Genomic DNA, 22,528 nt, shown 5'->3' with positions numbered 1-22,528 from the left:
CCTGGGTTCAATCTCTAGAACCATACTAAACAAATGTTTAGAACTGAAAACTATAAACAATTCAACTGCTCATTAGTGGAATGGATAAACCATGGTATATTCATCAAGTAGAATGCTACACATCAATGAAAAGAACCAGCTTCAGGCATAGGCATTAACATGGAAAAATTTAAAAAAAAGATGAATAATAAAGTCAAGTCTCAGAAAAATGTTTCTATTAATATAAATTTGACAAACAAGGAAAACAACATATTCCTTAGGAATATATACACATGTGGTAAAACTATAAAGAAAAGCAAGGATATAATTAACACAAAATTTAGGACAATACTTACTGCTTGGAAAAGAAGGTAATATATCACTGGAGTTCAAAGCAATTAGTAGGAATAAACCCAGGTATATAAGAATCACATTGTAAAGGGATTATGCTGTCTAAATTTGAAATAAAAAACACCAACTAGACAAAATTCCAAGTCATCTACAGTATATGCTAATTACAAAAATGTGATTAGGGTTCAGTGGTGCACACCTGAAATACAGCTATTGGGGCAGCCTGGGCAACTTAGTGAGATGCTATATCAAAATAAAATTTTAAGCTGGGCGCAGTGGTGCACACCTGTAATCCCAGTGGCTTGGGAGGCTGAGGCAGGAGGATCGAAAGTTCAAAGCCAGCCTTAGCAAGTTAGCGAGTCCCTAAGCAATTCAGTGAGACCCTGTCTCTAAATAAAATACAAAATAAGGTTGGGGATGTGGCTCAGTGGTTGAGTGCCATTGAATTCAATTCCCAGCACCAAATAAATAAGTAAATAAATAAATAAAATTTTAAAAAGGGTGAGGAGCCAGGAGCAGTGGTGCATATTGATAATCCCAGTGATTCAGGAGGCTAAGGTAGCAGGATGATAAATTTGAGGCCAGCCTCAGCAATTTAGTAAGACCCTGTCTCAAAAGAAAAAAAAAAAAAAAGACGTGGTGAGGCTAGGAATGCAGCTCAGTGGTAAAGCACCACTGGATTCAATCCCCAGACAAAAATAAATAAAAATAAAAGGGCTAGGCACTGTAGTTCAATGGTAGAATGCTTACCTAGCATGCTTAAAGCCCTGGTTTCAACACCCAGTACCATGAAAAGCAAAACGGTAAAATGGTGAAAGGTTGGAATTAAAACAGATGGAAAGAGAGAGACATAGTCAACAGACACCGTGCAAAGGAAGTCGGTCAGCGATGTTCAAAACACACAGAACGAGATGCTCAGGCAAAACAAACTACATTCCAGTGAATACTGTGGATCATTAAACATTCACCAGTAATATAATAATTCTGAACTTGACATAGCTAATATATCTTCAAAATAAAGACAATGTGACAGAATTATAAGTAGATAAATTCGCCACTTACAGAAAATGGTGTGATACAGACACATCCCTAAAATACAGAGCAATTACACGGAAAACAGTAAAAAAAAAAAAAAAAAAAAAAAAAGCTACTCTTTTGGAACACACGCCCCTTCCCCCTCCAGTTTTCATGCCTTGGCCTGCCCAGAGCAGCCTCCCACTCTCCCCAGATGGCTGCTCCAGATCTGCTCTCCCCAAAGCCTCAGCCCCTGCTACCTCCTCACATGGAGCTGATGGCTCCGCTTTCCCCTGCCACACCTCTGCTCAAATGCTGCCCTCCTCTACCACACACAGGAGCCCTGCGTTCCCCTACTCTAACAAGGTCACTCTTAACAACATACAAACATGCCTGTATTGCCCTGTTTAAAAAACAACACTTCACCACCCACCCTCTCCTTCAGCCCTCTACTTCTCTGCTCTTTAGTACAGGAAAAGCCATAGATAGTGTTGTCTCCAGTTACTCTCCTTCAAGTTTCTCTTACTCCTTCTCTAATCAGGCTGCACAATTCCTGATCCTGCCATCTCACCAAAATGGCTCTTCGAGGTCTCACATTAGGAGATTGTAGTAGAACTCTGTCATTATTAGAAATCACAGATAACACTGGTCCTTGCTACTTTGAAGTGACAGAAATTAGATTCACAATAGATCTTGTTACTTAATGCATTAAAGAAACATGTGCTACTATATCACAAAATTTTAATAACTGCATATTAATGTCATTGATAATCTTGGTATAATTTTTACTTTTTGCATTTAAGACTACTATTTTGAGAAAGTGTCCATAGAAGTCTATTTTTAATAAGACCTGCCCACAAGAACTGTTGGGCAGCATCTCAATGCTTCAATCATACCCTAATTTTAATTTTTATCAAAATAGTTACTCATAATTAAAGTTAGTGGAATAAGTGGAAGGATAAACAACAAAAACAGATAAACTTCATCAAACTTAAATATTTATGCATCAAAGCGCACTATCAAGAAAGTGGTAAGATAGCACAGAATATAATATTTGTAAGACATATATATGAAAGGGGCTAATATCCAGAATATATAAAGGATTCTTAAAACTCAATAAAAAGGCCAATTAGCTGGCAGCAGGGGCATCTGTTTGTAATCCCAAATACTTGGCAGGCTTTGAGATAGGAAGATCAAGTTCTAGGCCAGCATGGGCAACTTAGCAAGACCCTGTCTCAAAAAATAAAAATAAAAAATAAAAAAATAAAAAGCTTGGGGTTGCAGCTCAGTGGTATATTACCTTGGGTTTCAATTCCCTGTATGTATGTATGGATGTATACATGCATGTATGTTTATTTTTTAAAAAGGCCTGAAGGTATAGCTAAGTGGTAGAGCATTATGAGCAGTTGCCTGGCATGTACAAGGCCCTAGGTTCAATTCCCAGTACCATACACATTCTCTCTCTCTCTCTCTCTCTCTCTCTCTCTCTCACACACACACACACACACACACACACACACACACAGGAATCTAAAAAATTAGAGACAATATAGGGAAACACAAAAACATATATACAAGTCTTGGGGCTGGGGTTATAGCTTAGAGGTACAATGCTTTCCTAGCATGTATGAGGCACTGGATTCGAAGCACAACATATAAACAAACAAACAAACAAATAAAGGTATGTGTCCATCTACAACTAAAAATATATTTTTAAAAACCCCATATATATAAGTCTCAAAGAGACAGAAGATACAATACACATAAAACAAGGACAATCTCTTATAAAAAAGGAACAGAATAAACCTATTAGCTCTTATTTAGATGGCTGCAGTCAAGGTTTGATGGGCAGGGTTGGAAGATGAAGTCAAGAAAACCTCCCAATTTCAATAGATTTCTCCATCAAAGATATTAAGAGCCAATAAGTTCATACAAAGACACTCAGCATTGCTATTTACCATGGAAATGGAAATCAAAACCACAATTAGATCATACTTTATACCTATTAGGATGGCTATAGTCAAAAAGGTACTGGGAAATTAAAAGCTTCATACACGGCTGTTGGGAATGTTAAATGGTGTAGCTGCTTGGAAAGCAGTTTCACAGCTTCTCTAAAAGGTAAACACAGAGTTACTGCATGACCCAGAATTTCCAGTTCTAGATATATACACAAAAGAAACCAATAAACATTCATATTAAAACTTGTACATGAACCTGGGAGCAACAGCACATGCCTGTAATCCCAGACTCAGGAGGCCAAGTTCAAGAACAGCCTCAGCAATTTAGTGAGGCCCTAATAAGCAACTTAATGAAACCCTCCCAGTCTCAAAATAAAAAATAAAATTAAAAAGAGATGGATGGGGATGTAGCTCAGTAGTAAGTACTGCTGGGTTCAATCCCCAGAAAAAAAAAAATTGTACTTGAATGTTTACAGCAACATTATTCATAGCAGCCAAAAATTAAAAATAACCCAAATGTTCACCAACAGATGAATACATGAGTAAGTTGTAGTATATTCATAAAATAGAATGCTATTTGGCAACAAAAAATGAATGAAGTATGGAAACATGCTACAACATGGATGAACTTTCCTTGAAAACATGCTGTGTGAAAGAAGTCAGACACAAAAGATCACATATTATATGATTCCATTGATATGAAATGTCTACATTAAGCAAATTATATAGAGACAGAAAGCAGATTAGTAGCTGCCTATTGATGGTGGGGGAAAGACAGTTTATGAATATGGAGTATCCTTTTGGGGAGATTAAAATGTTCTGGGCACAGTGGTATACACCTATAATCCCAGTGGCTTGGGAAGCTGAGGCAGGAGGATTGGAGTTCAAAGACAGCAACATCGAGGGGCTGAGCAACTCAGTGAGACTCTGTCTCTAAATAAAATATAAAATAGGGCTAGGGATGTGGCTCAGTGGTTGAGTGCCCCTGAGTTCAATCTCCAGTACCCAAAAAAAAAAAAAAAATTTGGAATTAGGTAGAAATGATGGTTGCACAACAATGTGAATGTACTAAATGTCACGGAATTGTACACATTAAAAGGGTCAATTTTATGGTATGTGAATTATATCTCAATAAAGCTGTTACAGGGCTGGGATGTGGCTCAATGGTAAGAGTGGACTTGCTAGCATTTGAGAGACCCTATCACAAATAGGGAGAAATGAATACATGCACAGTTTCCAAAAATTTCTTTCTAATGTATTCCAGTAAAATGACAGACAAAAACCAAGAAAGCAGAAGACCATGTGGTCGAAAAAGCAGGATGCCCATCATGGAAAAATGCCAAGGACAATCCCTGGTGTTGCAAGGAAAAATCTCAGGGACAGCAGCTAAACAGCAGAACAATAAACCAGGCCCAAGCAGAGGACAAGGGGGCAGGAAAAATATGAAATCATGAGATTTATCTGATGATTTGGAAAATACTATTGATGAGCGTTGGTGGATCTGGTGGAGCAGGTAGAGAAATTACAAATAAGAATTTAGGAAAAATGGGGCTGGGGTGGTAGCTCAGTGGTAGAGTGCTCACCTAGCATGCATGAGGCACTGGGTTCGATCCTCAGCACCACATAAAAACAAACTAATGTATCCACCTAAAAACTAAAAGATACATAAATAAATAAATAAATATTTAAAAAAAAAAGAATTTAGAAAATGAACCAGGCCTAATGGCACACATTTGTAATTCCAGCTACTCTGGAGGCTAAGGCAGGGGGATCTAAAGTTTGAAGCCAATCTGAACAACTTAACTAGAACGATTAATCTCAAAAAGATTAAAATAAAAAGTGGGGCTGGGGATACAGCTCAGTTGTTAGAGTGCTTGCCTTGCATGCACAAGCCCTGGGGTTCACTCCTCAGCACCACACACACACAAAATAAATAAATAAAAATAAAAAGGATTGGGGATGTAGTTCAGTGCCACAGCACTTTCCTAGCATGTGCAAAGCCCAGAGTTCAATCACCAGTAACCCCTGCCCCGACAAATTTAGAAAACAGAATGTACCACAAAGGAAGTAATCATTCTAGGAAAAACAGAATGTATTAAAAAAGAAACTGAAATAATAAATTAGAATGTAGTAAACAATAGCTGCATACTCATAGTAAACAGAAGCATTGGCTGTTACTTAGCAAAAATCCACATGAGGTCATATGTGGAGGGTGGGGTGCAGGAGGTGGAGGTCTTTTGATGGGTCTAACACTCATTTATTATAACATGAAATCACCACATAATGATGACTAATTTTAGAGAGGAAATAGAAAGTAATCACATTTTAAAAAAGAAACATGAAGGACTGGGACTGTAGCCCAGTGGTAGAACGCTTGCCTAGCACACGTGAGGCACTGGGTTCAACCCTTAGCACCACATAAAAAATAAATAAATAAAATAAAATTATATAAAGAAAAGAAAAGAAAAAGAAACATGGAAGCAAATACCAGAACAGACATCTGATCAGAGCTAGCAGTGGGGAAGACTGCAGTGGGAAGTGGCTGGATAGTTTGTCAGGCGCCTTGGGTGTTTTCTGATCCTTGCCTCTGGTTTGATTTTTTTAAATACCTCATTGTATAAAGTTATTAGGCACATACCCCACAACAGTTCCCTACACACCTGGGTGTATCAAAGCTGGGAACTGGCCTAGAGGACCATAAAAACTGATTCCAAAGCGCGCTGTAAATCATCAAAGGGTACACTCCTCGGGCCACCCTGGCAGGGTTACTGGAATGTGAATCTATCGTATTGGACACTATGAAGACCTGTCCTTCCTGAACTTTTGTGGAGGAGGAATTAATGGGAAGCAGAACTTTGGCTGAATGAGGTCAGTGCAGAGCAATAGGCTGGAGCTTCCCAAGGGCCTGCCTTTTCTTGCTTTGCTGCTAGGCAAGTACTCTGCCACTGAGCTATACTCCAGCTCGATCTAGTTCTTTCTTAAACTCATTTCTTAGGATTTTTTTTTTTTTTTTTAGGCATGGTATAGATAGAGATGGTAAGTGGAAAAGTAGAAAACTTCTGTTCCTAACATCCTATCAAGGCTCTGTCAGATTTCTGGTGTTTGGCACACAACAAACAATAAGGAGTTGTTGATGGAACTATTATGGTACCAACTTTCTCTGTGTTCCGCACTCCATCAGGCCCTTCACACCAACCATCACATTCAATCCTCACAACACGCCTATGCAATTCAAGAGGAGGATTAGGAAATAGCCTCAGAGTAACCTGAGTAAGGTCACGTCATTAGTAGGGAAGAGCTGGGATGCAAATTCATGTGTGGCTGAGCCCATAGCCTACACGACTAGCAGCTATTGCCTTAGTCTTAGTCCTAAGTAGAAAGACATTTAGTTGGTAGGTAAAGATGGATGGCAGAAAGGAAAAAAATGAAAGTAAAACTGGCCCAAGAACAAAATCTAAGAGACTCTCCCCAGAGGCCTAGGCTGGCCAAAAGCTGGAGAACAGCCATGTGCCCCTGTTCCCTTGCCCCAGGGGGTCATTCTTACAGTACACACCTTCTTCAGAGAGGTTGTTCTCTTTGGTCTCCTTGTCCATCTGGCAGCACCAGCCTTCCAGCCGCTCTGTCTCTGCCTGAAGTAGCTTCAAGAACCAGTAGCCATCTCGGCGGCAGGCCCCAGGCTGTACTGGCTCTGATGGGGAGCTGGAGGAGGTCTCGAGCCAGGGGTCAGGTGGGGGCAGCGAGGATGCCTCAAGGGCAGGGTCGCTGTTGTCTCCATAGGAGAGGTTGCGCTTGATCTGGGCAATCTTGGGGGCCTGCCGGGGGCCGGCATCAATGCTGATGGAGTTGGGGTGTGGGGTACAGTCCGGGAGGCTCCTCTCAGATGACTTACAGCTGGAGTCATTGGCATCCTGGGTATCGGAGTCTGTGTCCCGTCGGGAGGACATACTGTGAGAGGGGGCGCTGCTTCTGTGGGTGGGGGGTGGATGGGGTAGGGACAGGAAGGAGCGAGTCACCAAAAGGGCCAGAGACCAGAGGCCAATTGACCCGGACACACGGGAGACAGAGAAACGGATGCATCATCTGCTCACCATGCGCCTGAAGCGGGTCCCACAGCCCCCGTCTCATTCTCTGCTCAGCCCTTGCCCCGTCCCACCCATACCCACACGCACGCACACACACACGAGGACAAGGTCATAAGGTTGCCTGTTTACTGCAGTGGGGCCAGGAAGACCACCAACATCAGGTTAGCTGGGGCCATGTCCCAGCCCAGCCTTGGCCCCCGTGGGCTGACTGGTCTCACAGAGCAAGTGCTCATTTGTCCACCCACCCACCCCCTGCCCAGCCTCCCACGCCTGGGCCACGCCAGCACCCCAAACCCAGCTTGGTTACTAGAAATCCAGCAAGGAGAAGTGGGTTAGGGAGAGCAGGAGAGGTGAGAGCAGAGGGAGGGAGAGGAGGGGGAGAAGCGGCCACCACCTCTGTCCAACTTACCGCCAGTCGTCCTCTACCTGAACCCCGATGGACTGGAATTTGGTAGCGGGACTGGGCTCCTCTTTTGGCACTGGCTGAATGCAGTCAACCTTATTGAAGGACAACGACAGCAACGGCACGGAGACAAAGACAAAAATAAAAAACAAACACCACACTTGCTGCTGAAATTCACATTAGTGGGACGACGCAAACGGACGTGTGGACAGACAGACACGAGGCATGCGGACACTGCACGTAGGCCCGAGGCCGGACCAGGTTAAGCCGGGCACTGCTCATTCGCGCAGAGGCGGGAGGTGGGGTGGGGTGGAGATGACTGGCTTTCCCTACTCTGAGGAGGGTGCCATCACATCGATCGCTTTGGGTCCGTTGTCGTCCGAGAGGTGGGAACCGTTCCTTCTAGTCCTCTCCTTTACACGCATCAGAGAGAAGAAAAAAAAGGACAACGAAAGAGAAAGAGAACACACACACACACACAAAGCCATAGCCGTTATCTGGTGCAGTTGAAGCTGGGGGCTGTCTTGAGGCAAAGATCACTCCCCCAACCCTGTGGCTGAAGCCTGGAAGGGCAGGTTGGAGACCCTGGACCAACGGCAAACTGTGGACAGTGGTACTGGGTTTGAGAACTGCCACCAAAGCAAGAATTAGTGAAGCCCGGAACACTATGAGATGCTGTCCCTGGGTCTCAATCACAGTTGGTCATAGTGAGGCCTCCTTCAGCATGAGTGGGCAGCAGAGCCGACGCCACGCCAACACTTGTTTTGTAAAGGGGAGGAAATGTGGCAAGAGCAGTGGCCTGGGCCTGCCCATCTCTTCTGGGACAAAGGAGCATCCAGACCAGCCCTCTCATCATGGCTTGAGAATGAGGAGTCAGGGTAGCCTCAGAAACTGGAACTGTCCAGTCACTTTGTTTCATGAACAGAACAGGGACTAGGGAAGCTTTCTGGCATGGGGATGCAGCCATATCGCCCCCAGGCAAGAGCCAGCTGAGGGGGAGCAGCATCACTGTATCTTCACGGAGCTGCAGTGAGAACAAGGGACAGGATGAAGCCAGGGAAAGAGACACTCAGAATGAGTCCAAGAATGATTTTGTCCTGTTTTATGTAAAAGGACAAGGATGTCCTAGTTCTCTTGGGCCTTCTGGGAAGATAGGAGGATCTGGTTTGGCCAAAAAGAGAGTGGGCTGCCTAAAGATGGGTGGCTGGGATTACAGGTTACTCCATGCTCCCGAGAATCCCATCTGGAGAGGCTGGACAAAGTGGGGGGTGAGTCCTTATGAAGAAGCCCAGCTGGATGGAGCCAGCAGGAGCACAGAAAACAGGAGAGTCTCCTGGCCAACTTCCTTCCTGTGTATACACAGGGAAACCAAAGCCTGGAGATGCCTCTTGGCAGGTATAAGCTAGTCCAGTGAAAGGACCTGCCCCGTAAGCTTTCTCTATTCCATTCAATGTCCTTGTGTCCCACGTTCTTTTCCATGCTAGTGTTTTCTCATTAGCTTGGCCACATTCACTCGCACAGGGGTGGCTGGGGAAATGAAAATCCCTTCAGCCCTAAGCCCCAGTGCACACCACTTTGATCCACCCCTGGAAGGGTTCTACCTCTCCCTGAGCTCTCTGCCCACTGTAGCAGCCTCTCTCTCTTTGCCTTGAGTGTGCCCTACTTTCTCCTTTAGTCTGAAGGACCGAGGCAGACAGAGTCCTCTCACTCTTGATTTAAAGCAACTCCTGAAAACTATTAGGCAGCCCAAGTTGGCCCCACTCAGCTAACAGAAGACACACTGCTAATGTTGGGTGCATGCAGGAGGTTCCACAAGGCAGGGAAGGGGAAAACGGGTGCTCCTTCCTGCTGGTTGGATATGAGTGTGTAGTGGCATTTGGCTTCTGGCAGGGCCCTCTGGCTTAGGCCACATGGCCCTGAGGAACCATCTCACTGGTCCATTTCCCATGGATGGAGGCTTTGGGACCGGCATCATACTTTTCAATTTGACATGAGCCTGGTGCCTCAAGCCACCTACCTGTCCCCAAGGCCCGAGAGGGCTCTGGGCAAAGATCCCCTTGAGCAACCCCCACAGCTCAAGGGCCCTGGGTCCTGGGCCTGTGACCCTTCGGTGTTAATGTTCCACGCTGTTCCCACTGCCAAGCGGGGCTATGGCTTCCGAGCTGACCTTAGATTAAAGAACTGTTAGGCCAGTCCTGCCTCCCATGGGTTGGCTGGCAGGGCAAAGGGTGGAGTGGACAGACAGACAGTGGACAGCAAACAGTGGACAGGAGATGGCTGGCTGAGTGTAACTACATTCACTGGGATAACCCACCAGAGGAGCAGGAATATATGCCCACGGCGCAGGCTCTGCAGCATGGTGGGTGGACACGAGGAGAGCATGCCTGAGTGAAGTTTGGCTCAGCCCCTTGGAGGAGACCCCCAAAATTGACAGATAAACCACCTTTTCCCAAGAGACCTAGTGGGCCTCCGCCAGATGTAATTACACGCAGGCAGGTGCACAGAATGGACTGAGGACACAGTGCAAAAGGGGCTCCTACTTGTATTCCTATTGATGACAGTTTCCGTTTGGGGATGGCCTCAGAGTGAGACTCGGAGCTGGTCAGCGTCCCTTGTTCGTTCTTCAAAGCTGCATGTTTTGGAGGTGGCTCTGGGGCTTCAGGGGCTGGGGTGATTCCGCCCCGTGTCACGCTTGGTGGTCGGGTATTGCTGTCTAGGCTGTCTGATGAGTTGCTTAGGCCCGACTGGCTTGTCACCTCACTCTTGTGGTCCTGGCTGTCCAGATAGGTGTCCTGGGCAGACTCGGTACTGCTCTGGACTGTGACGGAGATGAAAGGCTTTGATGTGGTACGTGGAGGGACTGGTGGTGGGGTCTTCTTATATGCCACTAGGCATGATGAACCTGTAGGTTGGTGAGAGGAGAAAGTGAAGCCTCCAACCCTCTCAAGCCCCTTTCAAGACTGAGACCCTGCCTGACCTGGCCCTAACTCCAGCCTCAGACATTACCTCTATGAGGACCTGTGGAACAAGAATATGAGGTTCCCAACATCCAAGATAGACACTCACAGGCCCTGCCCACCACCATTTGAGGCCAAGGCTAGGAGGGAATGCAACATTAACCAAGGACACTGTCCACCTCAGTCACACACAAAGGTATTATTCAGCTGGGGCATAGGATAGATGGCCAGGTGCACTTAAGTTCAAAGCCCCAAGGCTGGGACAGAGCCTGACCCATGCCGGGAAGAGGTGGTGGTAGCAGTGGAGCTCAAGACAGCTGAGGAATGGTTAACTTTGCTTTCCTCACAGTCGCTGAGACACCTACTCCTCCCCGGTCTTTTCCTTCTTCTTTTCACCCTATCTCTTCCTTCTGTGTGGATGTGCCTTCCCATCTTTTCAAAGATGAACTTATCTTTCAGGACTTGGCTAACCCCTTTCCATCTTGCCTTTATCACCCCACCTCCTCCTCCTCATGTGACTACCCACATAACAACCTACCATCCCCAAGACTCCATCACGCCTGGTCCAACTCCCTGTCTTCTGCTAAGATTCAGGGAATCAGAAGCTACCAAAAGTGGGCTCTGAGAAATTTCTGAATCACATTCCTAGCCCCGCCTGGGTAGGGCACTCAGCATGGCATAGGATACCACAGGCCAGTGTCTTGCTTCTCGGAGGCTGCACTGTCGGAAACAGAAGGTGCTCTTCCAGGAGTGCTGCCCCTGCGAGGGCTGGGTCTGCCCACTGTCCTTTCTCAGCACCTTAACTGCAGGTGCCCTCTGCCCTGTGGGGATCAAAACAAGCCCTGCCTCATCCTGGGAGTGGCAGCCAGATGAGCCCTGCCTTCAAAAGCTACCACTCACACAGATGGTGATAGCCCAACAGCAACTCACAAAACAAGGCCCAGTGCCATAGGGGACACGGATAAGGGAGAGCAAAATCCTTCTTCCTGCAAATTGCACATACTATGCAGTATTACTACACAAATCTATCAGAAGAGCTAAAAGGAAGTGATAACATTAAATGTTATGTGGATGTGGACAGACTGATGGCACAAACCACCCTGAAAACAGAATGCATTTTCTTATAAAATCAAACATGCAATTAGCATAAAACCCAGCAACTGCACCCTTGGGCATTTATCCCACAGGAATTATATAGCGAGAATGTTCAGGGCAGCTTTATTTGTAACAGCCAAAAGCTGGAAACAACCTAGATGTCTGTCAGTGGGTGAATGGTTAAATGTACTGTGGTACACCCATACCATGGAATACTCCTCAGGAATAAGAATGAATGAATGATTGTTATAAGCAACAATCTGGAAAAAAATCACAAGCAAATTATGCTGAGTGAAAAAAAGCAATTTCAAAAAGTTCCATCCTATATAATTCTATCTTGATAAAATTCTTTTTTTTTTTTTTTTTTAAGTTACTAGAGATTGAATCCAGGGGTGTTTAACCACTGAGCAACATCCCCAGCCTATTTGGTATTTTTTTATTTAGAGACAGGGTCTCACTAAGCTGCTTAGGGCCTAAGTTGCTGAGGCTGGTTTTGAATTCACGATCCTCCTGCCTAAGCCTCCCGAGTTGTTGGGATTATAGGCCTGTGCCACCATGCCTAGCTATAAAATTCTTGCAATGACTTAATTTCAGAGATGGAGAAGAAATTAGTAATTGCCAGTACTGGGGTAGGAGAACTGAGGGGGAAAGCTGACAGGATGAGCAAGAGAAAAGTAGGTGTGGTTTAAAAACAGGAGGGACCCTATGTGGTGATGGCCTGGATTAGCATCTTGACTGGGAATCATTATATCTGCATGTGTTATGAAACTGCACAGAATTAAACAAACGTGCACATGTGAATATGACAGAAACTGGGGAAATACAAATAGATTGGGTGGACTGTAACTATGTCCATATTTTGGATGTGAGATGGTCCTACAGTTTTGCAAGATTTTACCATAGAAAAATACTGGGTAAAGGTCAATACACAGGAAACCCTGTCCGCCCCACCTTTTCTGGTACCATACTAGGGACTGAACCCACAGTCTCATACATTCTAGACAAGTGGTCTACCACTGAGCTACATTTATAGCCCTTTTATTACTTTTTAAAATTTTGAGACAGGACCTCACTAAGTTGTACAGGCTAGCTTCAAACTTGTGATCTTCCCCCCTAAGTCTTCCAAGCTGCTTTACAGCTGTGCACCACTGCATGCAGCTAAAGGGATCCCTTCACTGCATGTGAATCTACAATTACCAAAATATGAAAAATTCAGTTAAGGGCTGGGGAAATAGCTCAGTTGGCTTGCCTCACATGCACAAGGCCCTAGATTCAATTCCCAGCATGGGTGGAAAAATTCAGTTAAAAAAAAAAAATCCATCTGTCTTTCATCCAAGAGACATCTATGAAGCCAGGCTCTGTATTGGATTTCAAAAACTAAAAACCCTCATCAGCAGAGAAATGGGAATGAAATGAGAAATTCTAAAGTAACAGAAACCACAACAGAAAAGCCCAGGGAGCTGGAAGCTAGGTCCTGTGCCCAGCTTAATCTGGAGGTGATATGTTCTAGGAGCTCTGACCCAGAACACTTTCCATTCTGTTCAAAATTTCCCAGCCTTGCTTAGGCCTTGAGGAAATTCAGGGACCTCCCAGACAGACACACTTACAATCTCTGGTTACCAACCTATAAAGGGCAAGACAGCCTCATCTCTGGGTCAAGAAAAGAAAGTCCACAATGGAGTAGAAGGCAAGGTTAGGTCATCAGATGATCCTCCACTTACAACCTTGCACAAAAGGAGGCAAACCTGCTCAGGGAACAAGAGTGTCTGTTCCTGGCTGACCCTAATACACAGGCTGATGGCCCAAACTTGGGTCATTTACTAAGTTGTATCCAGCAGCTTTGGGGCTTTGTAACTTAAGATGCACAGAGATTCTATGAGGTGGGGTATCAATCATGCCCATTTTACAGATGGGGCACACAAAGCTCAGAAAGGCTAAATAACATGCCTTAGTCCATGTCAACCACATCTGCTTGACTTGCACAGCTACCTTACTCTGTTCCCCAGGCCTTAGGCCCCTCCCAGCTGGGCAGGGGCTGCAGGTGTTTGAGGCCTTCACTATGTTCCCACAGCTGGGCTCTGGGGCCAGCTGCAAGGCCATGCCTGAGCTAAGATCTCACTGCTGGGGTAGGAAGGGCTGAAAGGCAGAGACTTGGTTTCCAGGCCTGTCTCTTCTCAGGCAAGAAGAAGGCCCGCTTGCCCTCTGGCCCTTTCAGTATCCTCATCTATTCAGTGGGTAGGGTGGAGGTGTGGTTCTAACTGGGTAAGAGCACACCACATTCACAGAGCCTGTGGCAAACTCATCTTCTCATTCTTTTTTTTCCTTTGGTACTGGGGATTGGGGGGTGCTTAACAACTGAGTAACAACCCCAGCCCTTTTATATATATATATATATATATTTTTTTTTTGAGAGAGGGAGAGAGAGAGAGAGAATTTTAATATTTATTTTTTAGTTATCGGTGGACACAACATCTTTGTATGTGGTGCTGAGGATCGAACCCGGGCTGCACGCATGCCAAGCGAGAGCGCTACCGCTTGAGCCACATCCCCAGCCCTTTTTTTATATTTTATTTTAAGATAGGGTCTCTCCAAGTTGCTCACGACCTTGCTAAGTTGCTGAGGTTGGCTTTAAACTCAGGGACTCTCCTGCCTCAGTCTCCCAAGTTGCTGGGATTACAGGTGTGCGCCACCATGACTGACTCCATACATTTTTTCATTCAAGGACAGGTGTAGAGCCTCCCATCGCTGACAGGATCCCTTCATTCCCTCTTACTTGAAGTTCTATCATTTGAATACTCCTTTGGTGGTTATGAACATGAAAAGCCTGATTCAAATCCCAGCTCTGTCATTTGCTGGTGTGTAGCCCTGTCTCCTTGTAGAAAGGGAGTAATGAATTGGGCTGTATCACAGAAGTCAGGCTCAGCCTGGACTGATCCCACTGGTGTTGGGTACAGAGGGAACTGGGCCAGATTTCTACCACTCCCTAGCTACTGATTCTCTGATCAGCCCAGGGGAAGTTCCCCCCAAGAACTGGACATTTATAGCAGCAGTTGAAGCCAACCACTACAGAGCCCAACCAACAGCACCAGTTCACTGGGATTTCAGGAATGGATTTGTTTGGCCTAGAAAGTCCCAGGTTTGGGTGCTGATGATGGGAGAGGCTTTCCACACTAGATTAAAACATTGAAGCTGCCAGGCACGGTGGCATACACCTCTAATCCCAGTGGCCCAGGAGGTGGAGGCAGGAAGATCTCAAGTTCAAAGCCAGCCTTGGCAAAAGTGAGGTGCTAATAAGCAATTCAGTGAGACCTTGTCTCTAAAAATAAAATACAAACTAGCGCTGGGGGTGTGGCTTAGGGGTCAAGTGTCTCTGAGTTCAATACCTAGTACCAAAAACAAAACCAAAACAAACAAACAGACAAAAACCCCAGTGAAACCAGCCCCAATTTGCTCAAAATGAAAATGAATCTGCCCTGTAAGAGTGCAATAATTACTGTGCGGGAACTAAAGCCTGGCTGAGGCTGTGTGATCCCAGTCAAAGTCCTGGTGTCCACCTCTGAGGTGGGGCTAATACAGGCTATAAGGAGTCAGTATGTGTGATGGTCTCCAGGGTGTGGTAGGGAAGAGGTACCCCTTCTCTTGGGAGACAACAGGGCTGCTCACAGTCAGCAGTCTGGACAGAAGGCAGAGCTCCAACTATTCTCTCAGAGCTGACAAGGTCCAGGGTCCTGCTGAAGCACGCAAAGTAGGCAGTCATTGGAGGGAAAGTGAACTGGTGAGAGGCCAGGTCAGATGCAGTAAGGGCCAAATGTGATAAAAGTAAACTTATCTTGGATTCTCTGTCTCCTGGGGTTCAGGTCACAAACAGATAAATGGTGCAATTAAGAGGGTTTGGGGGGCTGAGGCCTCCCTGGGAGTGGGCATCTCTGCTCTGAGACCCACTCCCAGGGCAGGGGTGTGGAGCCTTACCTCATTTCCAGAGCCTGCATGCAGGAAACACAGGCCAACGCCTCACCCTTGGCCCTGCCAACATTTCAATCCATCTCTGCCCACTTCAGTTCCTTACATGTTTCTAGTGTTACTTTCTCTGAGAGCCCTTCCCTGACTACGCTCCTTTCTCCATCACCCAGGAACCTCTGTCAGAGTTGCCATCATTTATCTGCTCTTTTAAGAATCTGTTGCCAGGTACAGGCCAGGAGCAGTAGGGGGCATGCGTGTGTGTGTGGGGGGCGGGGGTGTGAAAGTAGGGGGAAACTGTCTTGGCAGAGGCCCAGGGTAATGACTCAAGCACAGAAGGCTGTCAATAAATATTTGTTGAATGAGAAAGTAAACCTCATTATCACTACAAAAAACCTTCAGGTGCCCAAAATCAAGATTATTTGGTGACAGGGAAGCCTCCTAACACTTTAGCATCTGAGATTGCAGACCCATTCCCCAATTCAGAGTCCCTTTGGCTTGGTCCCCACCCACCCATCTCTGCAGCTTCATCTTCTACTTGCCCACCCCTCAGCATGCCCCTTCCAACTTCAGAGAACAAAACACACCACAGGTTCATGCACCCAGGCCTTTGCACATGCACCTCTTCCTGCTAGAACATTTCTCCCTGCTCTTAGTACTTCTTGTCCTTCTGCCAGCCTTTTTACCCCAGTTCTTTCTGGTCCAGACAGCCAGTCCCCCTCCTTTCTCTGTGCATCATGAAACACTTGGGCTGTGGTCATGCCCCTGACTTAGCACGTCCCTTGTGTGTTGGTGACCCAGTGCCTGGCCCAGAGGGCACATAGCCATCATCTGCCAATTAAATTTTATAGAGAGGAGCCAGGCGTGGTGGTACACACTTATAGTCCCAGCTACCTGGGAAGATGAGGCAGGAGATTCTCAAGTTCAAGGCCAGCCTCAGCAACTTTGCAAGACACTGTCTTAAAATAAAATAAATAAATAGGACTGGTAATGTAAATCAGTGGTAGAGTGCTTGCCTAGCATGCATGAGGCCCTGGGTTTAATCCCAAGTACCACAAAAACAAGCTTTTAGAGGGAAGTAAGTGCCCAAAGACCCAAGATGTTGGAGCTGGGAGGCTCCCAATCCTCCAGGTTGTGACTGCTGTCCTCTCTACCTTAGAGAGATGCTCTACATGTCACAATTTACAAGATGGCATATGGGTCCAACTCTTTCTCCATTCACTCTGGAAAACTTGTTTTCCTGGGACACCTGGGTGTCGGGTATGAATACTCCTGCAGCTTGACTGCTCCAGATGGTCCTTGCACTTATTTTCAAAGATGAAGCGCCTGCTAGGACACAGCATAGAGACACATCAGGTGGGCTGAATGCTTGCCCAGCCCCTAGTCTCAGCCATGCAGGTCCCTCATGCCAAGCCTCAGAAAGGAACCAGTTGTGCTGTGCAGCCTCTGTTCAGTTTGTCCCTGGGCCTAGACATCTAGCCCAGCCTTCCTATTCCTAGTGCACAAGTTCTTGCTTCTTCAAAGTAGAAGCTGTCTTTGTCTCATTGTTTCTGTTTTCTCTCCCAAGATTTTATCCACCAATTAATCAGGTAAGAACAAATTTTTTTCCTTATTTTATTTTCTATGTCAAGGTATACAAGGTGGCCAAACAGAGATCCAGACACTCAGGAGTAGCTGTGACTCAATTTCCTGAGAGATTTGGAGTCTGATCCTACAAGTGCACTGGAAACAAGGCTGGATTTGATCCTGAAGGAGCTTGGCAAACTGGCTCTCAAGGGTGTGAGCCTGGCAGGGGGCTAGAGAAGAGGGGTCCTAGACTCCTCAAGAGGAGCACAGTCACAGTGTGAGAGCTGTGGCAGCAGGCCTTACAGAGAAGGTAGGGGACAACTCTAGGCCCACAGGAGTGGAGAGGGCTGGCATCAGACAGAGCCAGGTACCCTGACCTCCCTATGCTACCTCTGCCAGGCTTAAGAAAGAGCTTGTTGGAGGAAGGGTCAGGGCCTGTTCCCTCTCCCACCCAATAAGTCTGTCAACCATGCAACCAAACCAGGTGTTTCACTTGTGATCTATGGCAAAAAAAGAATTCAAAGGCTCCCACCCACCTGGTTGCAAATTCCTCCCTCCTTTCCCATTTCCTTCCCTGCACAGCTGGGGAAACTAGGACAGAATTCCAAGCGGATAGGTCAGGATCAGGTACAGAAGACCCTCTTAGAGCCACTTCTCTGTTGACAGCCCCTCTATTGCAATCTGAGCGCCACCTCCCTCACTGTGCCTCAAGAGTTAGCAACACCAGACTGGCACTTCTCTGGCCAACACCCTCTCAAGTTCATCTAGGATCCTCTACTGTTCCCCTAACTAGGCTCTCCCCAACTTTTTGTCCCATCCTTCCTTTCTCTGGTCTACAGCCAGCCTCCTCTAGATCTCCTTACACAATTCTGCTCCCTGGCCTTCCAACTCCAATGTTGCCCTTCCTGTCCCTCCTACCCTGGCCACCTGAGGAATCCAACCATGTCACTACTTTGTTTGAAAACTTTTGATGGTGCCAAAGGACTTGGAACTACTCTTTTCCCATTTCTGGAATACCCCTTCATGGGGGTATTCAGGGCCTCCAGAATCTGTACCTGCTTTAGGCCCTAATGTCTATAGCTCAATAGGTTACAAAGGTTTCACACTGGTGAAAATGTCCACAAAGCTCAGGGAGCCAGCCCTGTCCTGTTAGGCTTGCACAAAAGCCAAGATGCAGTCCTGTTTATAATGATTCTGAGGGTAACAGCTGACCTTACTGGCTGGAGCCAGGCCTGGGCAAGCACTTCTTGTACAGTTGATCCTCATTATTCATGAACTCTGCATGTGGGAATTTACCTACTCACTTAAATTTACTTGTAACCACAAGACCCATACTCAAGGGGCTTTTGCAGTCACTCACACACATTCACAGCTGAGGTGGAATAATGTGACACTCCCCATTTTCATTTTAGCTTTCATAAAGTAAGTCAGTGTCCTTCTCATAGTCTGTTTAGTGCTACACTTCTACCATTTTTGTGGTTTTGTTGGTTTAAAATCTCCAAGTTACTGATGAAGTGCTGTCTAGTGTTCTAAGTACAGAAGGCTGCAATGTGTCTTATGGAAAAAAGTGAGTTAGATATGCTTCATTCAGGGCTGAGTCAGCACTGTTGGCCACAAGTTCAATGTTAATGAACCACCTATTATATTAAGAGTCTTTAAGCAGAATCACATATAAAACAAGGTAAAGGTTTGCTGGGGAATGTGACTATAGGCTTGCAGCGACTCCATCTTGTCCATGGGAACAATGGTATTCGCTATGACTACGGAGCACTGACTTCAGCTGCATGCAAACTCACCGAATCCTCAAAACCAGGACCTAAGAGGTAGGTTCTGTCACTATCCCATTTTACAGAGTGATGAAGAAATTCGCCCTTGCTCAACTCCCAGCAAGGCAGTGTTAGGCTGGGGCTTGAACTCAGGCTACCCAAAGGCTGAGCCCTACTCTCTGCCCGCTCCACGGTACCAACTCCAGGAGGATCGAGGGAGGCAGCAGCCTTGGCCACCCACAAAATGGGGTGTGATATCCAGTGTGTTCTGGAAAGGAGCCAAATAGATGAAAGATGTAAAGTGTTCTATAATCATGGTGACCCTGCCACTCCTGCTACCATGATTTCTGGATGAAGGGGAGTGATCACCTCCTGGGAGACAATCTGGGGCCTTGTGGTAAAGGGATCTCTGTGAGCAAAGGATCAGCAGCCTAAGGCATGGGAAGACAGATGCTGAGCAGGGCACAGCATGGCCAAGTGGAACTGAGGTAGTCTAGCTGGTGGAAAATAGCTGGGGATCAAGGCAAGGAGAATAAGAGTGGACTGCCTCTTTTCAGTCGGGGGTCCTCGGCTTCCTGGGGCCACCTGTAAAATGGGAACAGAGGTAGCTTCTTCCTGTCCACAGCATCCCTCTTAAAAGTCCCTCCAGTTTGGGCTGTGGTCAGAATATTTTTTTTTAATTTATTTTTATGTGGTGCTGAGGATTGAACCCAGGGCCTCGCATGTCCTAGGCGAGTACTCTACCACTGAGCCACAACCCCAGCCCGGTCAGAATATTTTATAGCACACATGCCCTGACAACAGTGAGGATGTTATCACCTATTATCACAAAAGTTCCAGTGTACTTGGCAATTAGGCAGGGAAGTCCAAGGCCATCTCAAGCTGAGCAAGTCCAGAATGAATCTGAATCTTCTCCTCCCCCACACTAGCCTTGCTCTCCGGGGAGAGGGGACCTCATGTACTCAGCTATACATTCCTACCCTTCCTCCATTGGCAGCTCAATCCCTTGCCAGGAAACCAATATTATTACAGAGGCCTGTGGCCTCAGCCCTCTTACCCTCTCTTATTTGTGGTCTGACTAACTCAAAATCACTCTTTGAGTCCTGAAGTTTTTGTTTTTGGTACTGGGAATTGAACCCAGGGGCACTTTACCACTGAGCCACATTCCCAGTCCTTTTTTATTTTTTGAGACAGGGTCTCACTAAGTTGCTTAGGGCCTTAATAAGTTGCTGAGGCTGCTTCAAATTTGCAGTCCTCCTGCCTCAGCCTCCTGAGTTGCTTGGATTATAGGTATGTGCCACTGAGCCTGGCTGAATCCTAAGTTTTAAAAAACACAAACTGGATTACTTCTTCCCCTTTTAAAGTTCATCCCCACTTCATGACGAATAAAATCCACTGTGCTGACCTCAGCCATTACAAAAACTGGTTTCTGCCTACCCTCTCCAGCCTCTGCCCTTGTTCAGACACAGCAGCCTCTTTGCTATTTCTAAAATGCTCCAGGTAGTGGGCTGGGGTTGTGGCTCAGTAGTAGAGCTCTTGCCTAGCATGTCTGAGGCCCTGGATTCGATCCTCAGCACCACATAAAAATAAAGGCACTGTGTCCATCTACAACTAAAGATATATATATATATATATAAAATGATCCAGGTAGCTCCCACCCAGGGCCTTTAGCCTGCTGCTTCCTGTCTTCTCATCTGTGCAAGTCTGCTTCTTAACCTGACCTCAGTTCAAGGGTCATATCTTCAATGAGGCCTCCCTGACCGCCCTGCCTCCTTGTTTGAGGATACTGTTTGTTTCATTCAGGCACTGATCACTTCCAGTTCTCTTATCTTTTGTCTCCCCCCTACCATTTAGGGAACTTGAGTATCTAACATAGGTCCCTGAGGTTAAGTACCTTGGGTATCTTATATTATTACCATGTTTTCCTAGCACCAAGGCCAATACATGGTGAGGCTCAGTAAATTGAAAGAATGAATAAATCTCTAGGCTTGGGGAAGCAGAATGACTTACTCCTGGCTCTGAGTTGGAATCAGTAAGGTCTAGGCCAGGGCTCTGAACCTCCTTCGGGTCAGACCCCAGCACACACTCACATCCACCCCCACAACAGCACAATTTGATAGGAGGTAGAGCTTTGAATAGCTCTACTTTAAGTCGGGCAACAAGGCTATGGGAATGAGAGCTCAACAAACCCTAAGCAACAGGGAGTTGGAAATTATTTGAAAAATTACCATTCTTGAAAGAAAGTAAGCGGGCTTTCAGCAACACTTTGCAAGCAAGAGGCATCATGTGCACAGATTGTAAAGAACCATCCGTGAGCCAGTCCTGGGCTGGGGCTGACTTTATCCAGACAGCTCCGGAAGGGGAGGTAATGATCACTGATGTTTTATAGGTGAGAGAACAGGCATTTCACTTTTAGCTGTGCTTTGTGAGGCCAGGCTGCCAGGTCCTAAAGGCAACAATGGCCATAATGGGTCATGTACCTGGGGCAGGGCCAGCAACCCTTTTGGGCCTTGGTGTCCTCAGCTATAAGCTAAATGGGTTGACCTTGAATGGGGCTCACAAATTCAAATGTCTACAGGTCATCAAACCCCTTTGGCCCATATCTGCCATGTGGAGACTGGGCATAGCACTGTAAGAGATGCCAAATGTGCAAAAGAAGCTAGAAATCTGGATTTAAAAAAATACATAAAACCTCTGAACTCTTTAATGAAGTCAGTTCACAGTTTCAAGAAATACGGTGCAGGTATGTCTTTCCATCTAACAGACGGTGGCACATAGCCTGTGACCACTGGAGCAGTTGCCTTCAGACCTCTCATCTCCTTTGGAGTTTCAGTCCCCTTCTCTTGCTCCCAAGGAAGCCCGGCCATAAGAGCCTCCCCTTTCAAAGAAAAGGTAGGATCCTCAGGGAATCTTATAATGGGGGCAGCCAGAAGCACTTCTGGTAATGGCTTAGTTACCACTAGGCGAAGCAGGGAAAGCCCCCCTGGCAGGCCAACTCTGGTTTCAGGCTCTTGACATCAGGGTACCACAGTGACAGGACAGCTCCCTTCAGAGTGCAGATGGCTATCCCCATTCATGGCCTGGAACAACTGCCTGAGAGGGACTTGCTTGGTTCCCAGGGCAGTGCCCCTACCCCACTACCCGCTGCCAGCTGCTCCTTGGGAGAGGTATTCACATCCCAGTTGGGGTCAAGGGTGTGAGGGGCTTTCCTGACATTCTCATGCCGGAGGAAGTGGGGGAGAGGGTAAAAAGTGTCCTCTAGACAGACTCACAGTTCAGGGCCACTGCTCAGGGGATCAGGGGTTGCTGGCTGAGAGACTCCAGAAGCTCCAGGGCCTCTCTTGTTGCCTGGGACTGGATGTGAACTGGCCTGGCACAAAATTCTTCAGCTACATCAGTC

At 46.3% G+C, this 22,528-nt stretch overlaps 1 protein-coding gene across 6 annotated transcripts in view; it reads right to left on the bottom strand.

Moving 5' to 3' along the window:
- The window catches only part of Dlgap4 (DLG associated protein 4), a 124,533-nt gene that overhangs the window by 11,464 nt on the left and 90,541 nt on the right, over positions 1 to 22,528 (bottom strand). For 4 of the 6 annotated variants that reach the window (XM_058575402.1, XM_058575399.1, XM_058575401.1 and 1 more), the window contains 3 exons: positions 10,328 to 10,689; positions 7,794 to 7,882; positions 6,856 to 7,268 (listed from right to left, as the gene is read on the bottom strand). In XM_058575402.1, the coding sequence (XP_058431385.1) occupies positions 6,856 to 7,268; positions 7,794 to 7,882; positions 10,328 to 10,689 (864 nt within the window). Of the gene's footprint in view, positions 1 to 6,855; positions 7,269 to 7,793; positions 7,883 to 8,120; positions 8,201 to 10,327; positions 10,690 to 22,528 lie in introns of those variants that run through there. The other 2 variants (XM_058575400.1, XM_046433844.2) reach the window with 2 other exon arrangements.

Source organism: Marmota monax, unplaced genomic scaffold (assembly GCF_021218885.2).
Source record: "Marmota monax isolate L192 unplaced genomic scaffold, Marmota_monax_Labrador192_F-V1.1 WCK01_AAM20220418_F8-fsc00014, whole genome shotgun sequence".
NCBI classification, from domain to species: Eukaryota; Metazoa; Chordata; class Mammalia; order Rodentia; family Sciuridae; genus Marmota; species Marmota monax.
The sequence above is the reverse complement of the archived record's forward strand: the minus strand, read 5'-3'. Positions and strand labels throughout refer to the sequence as shown.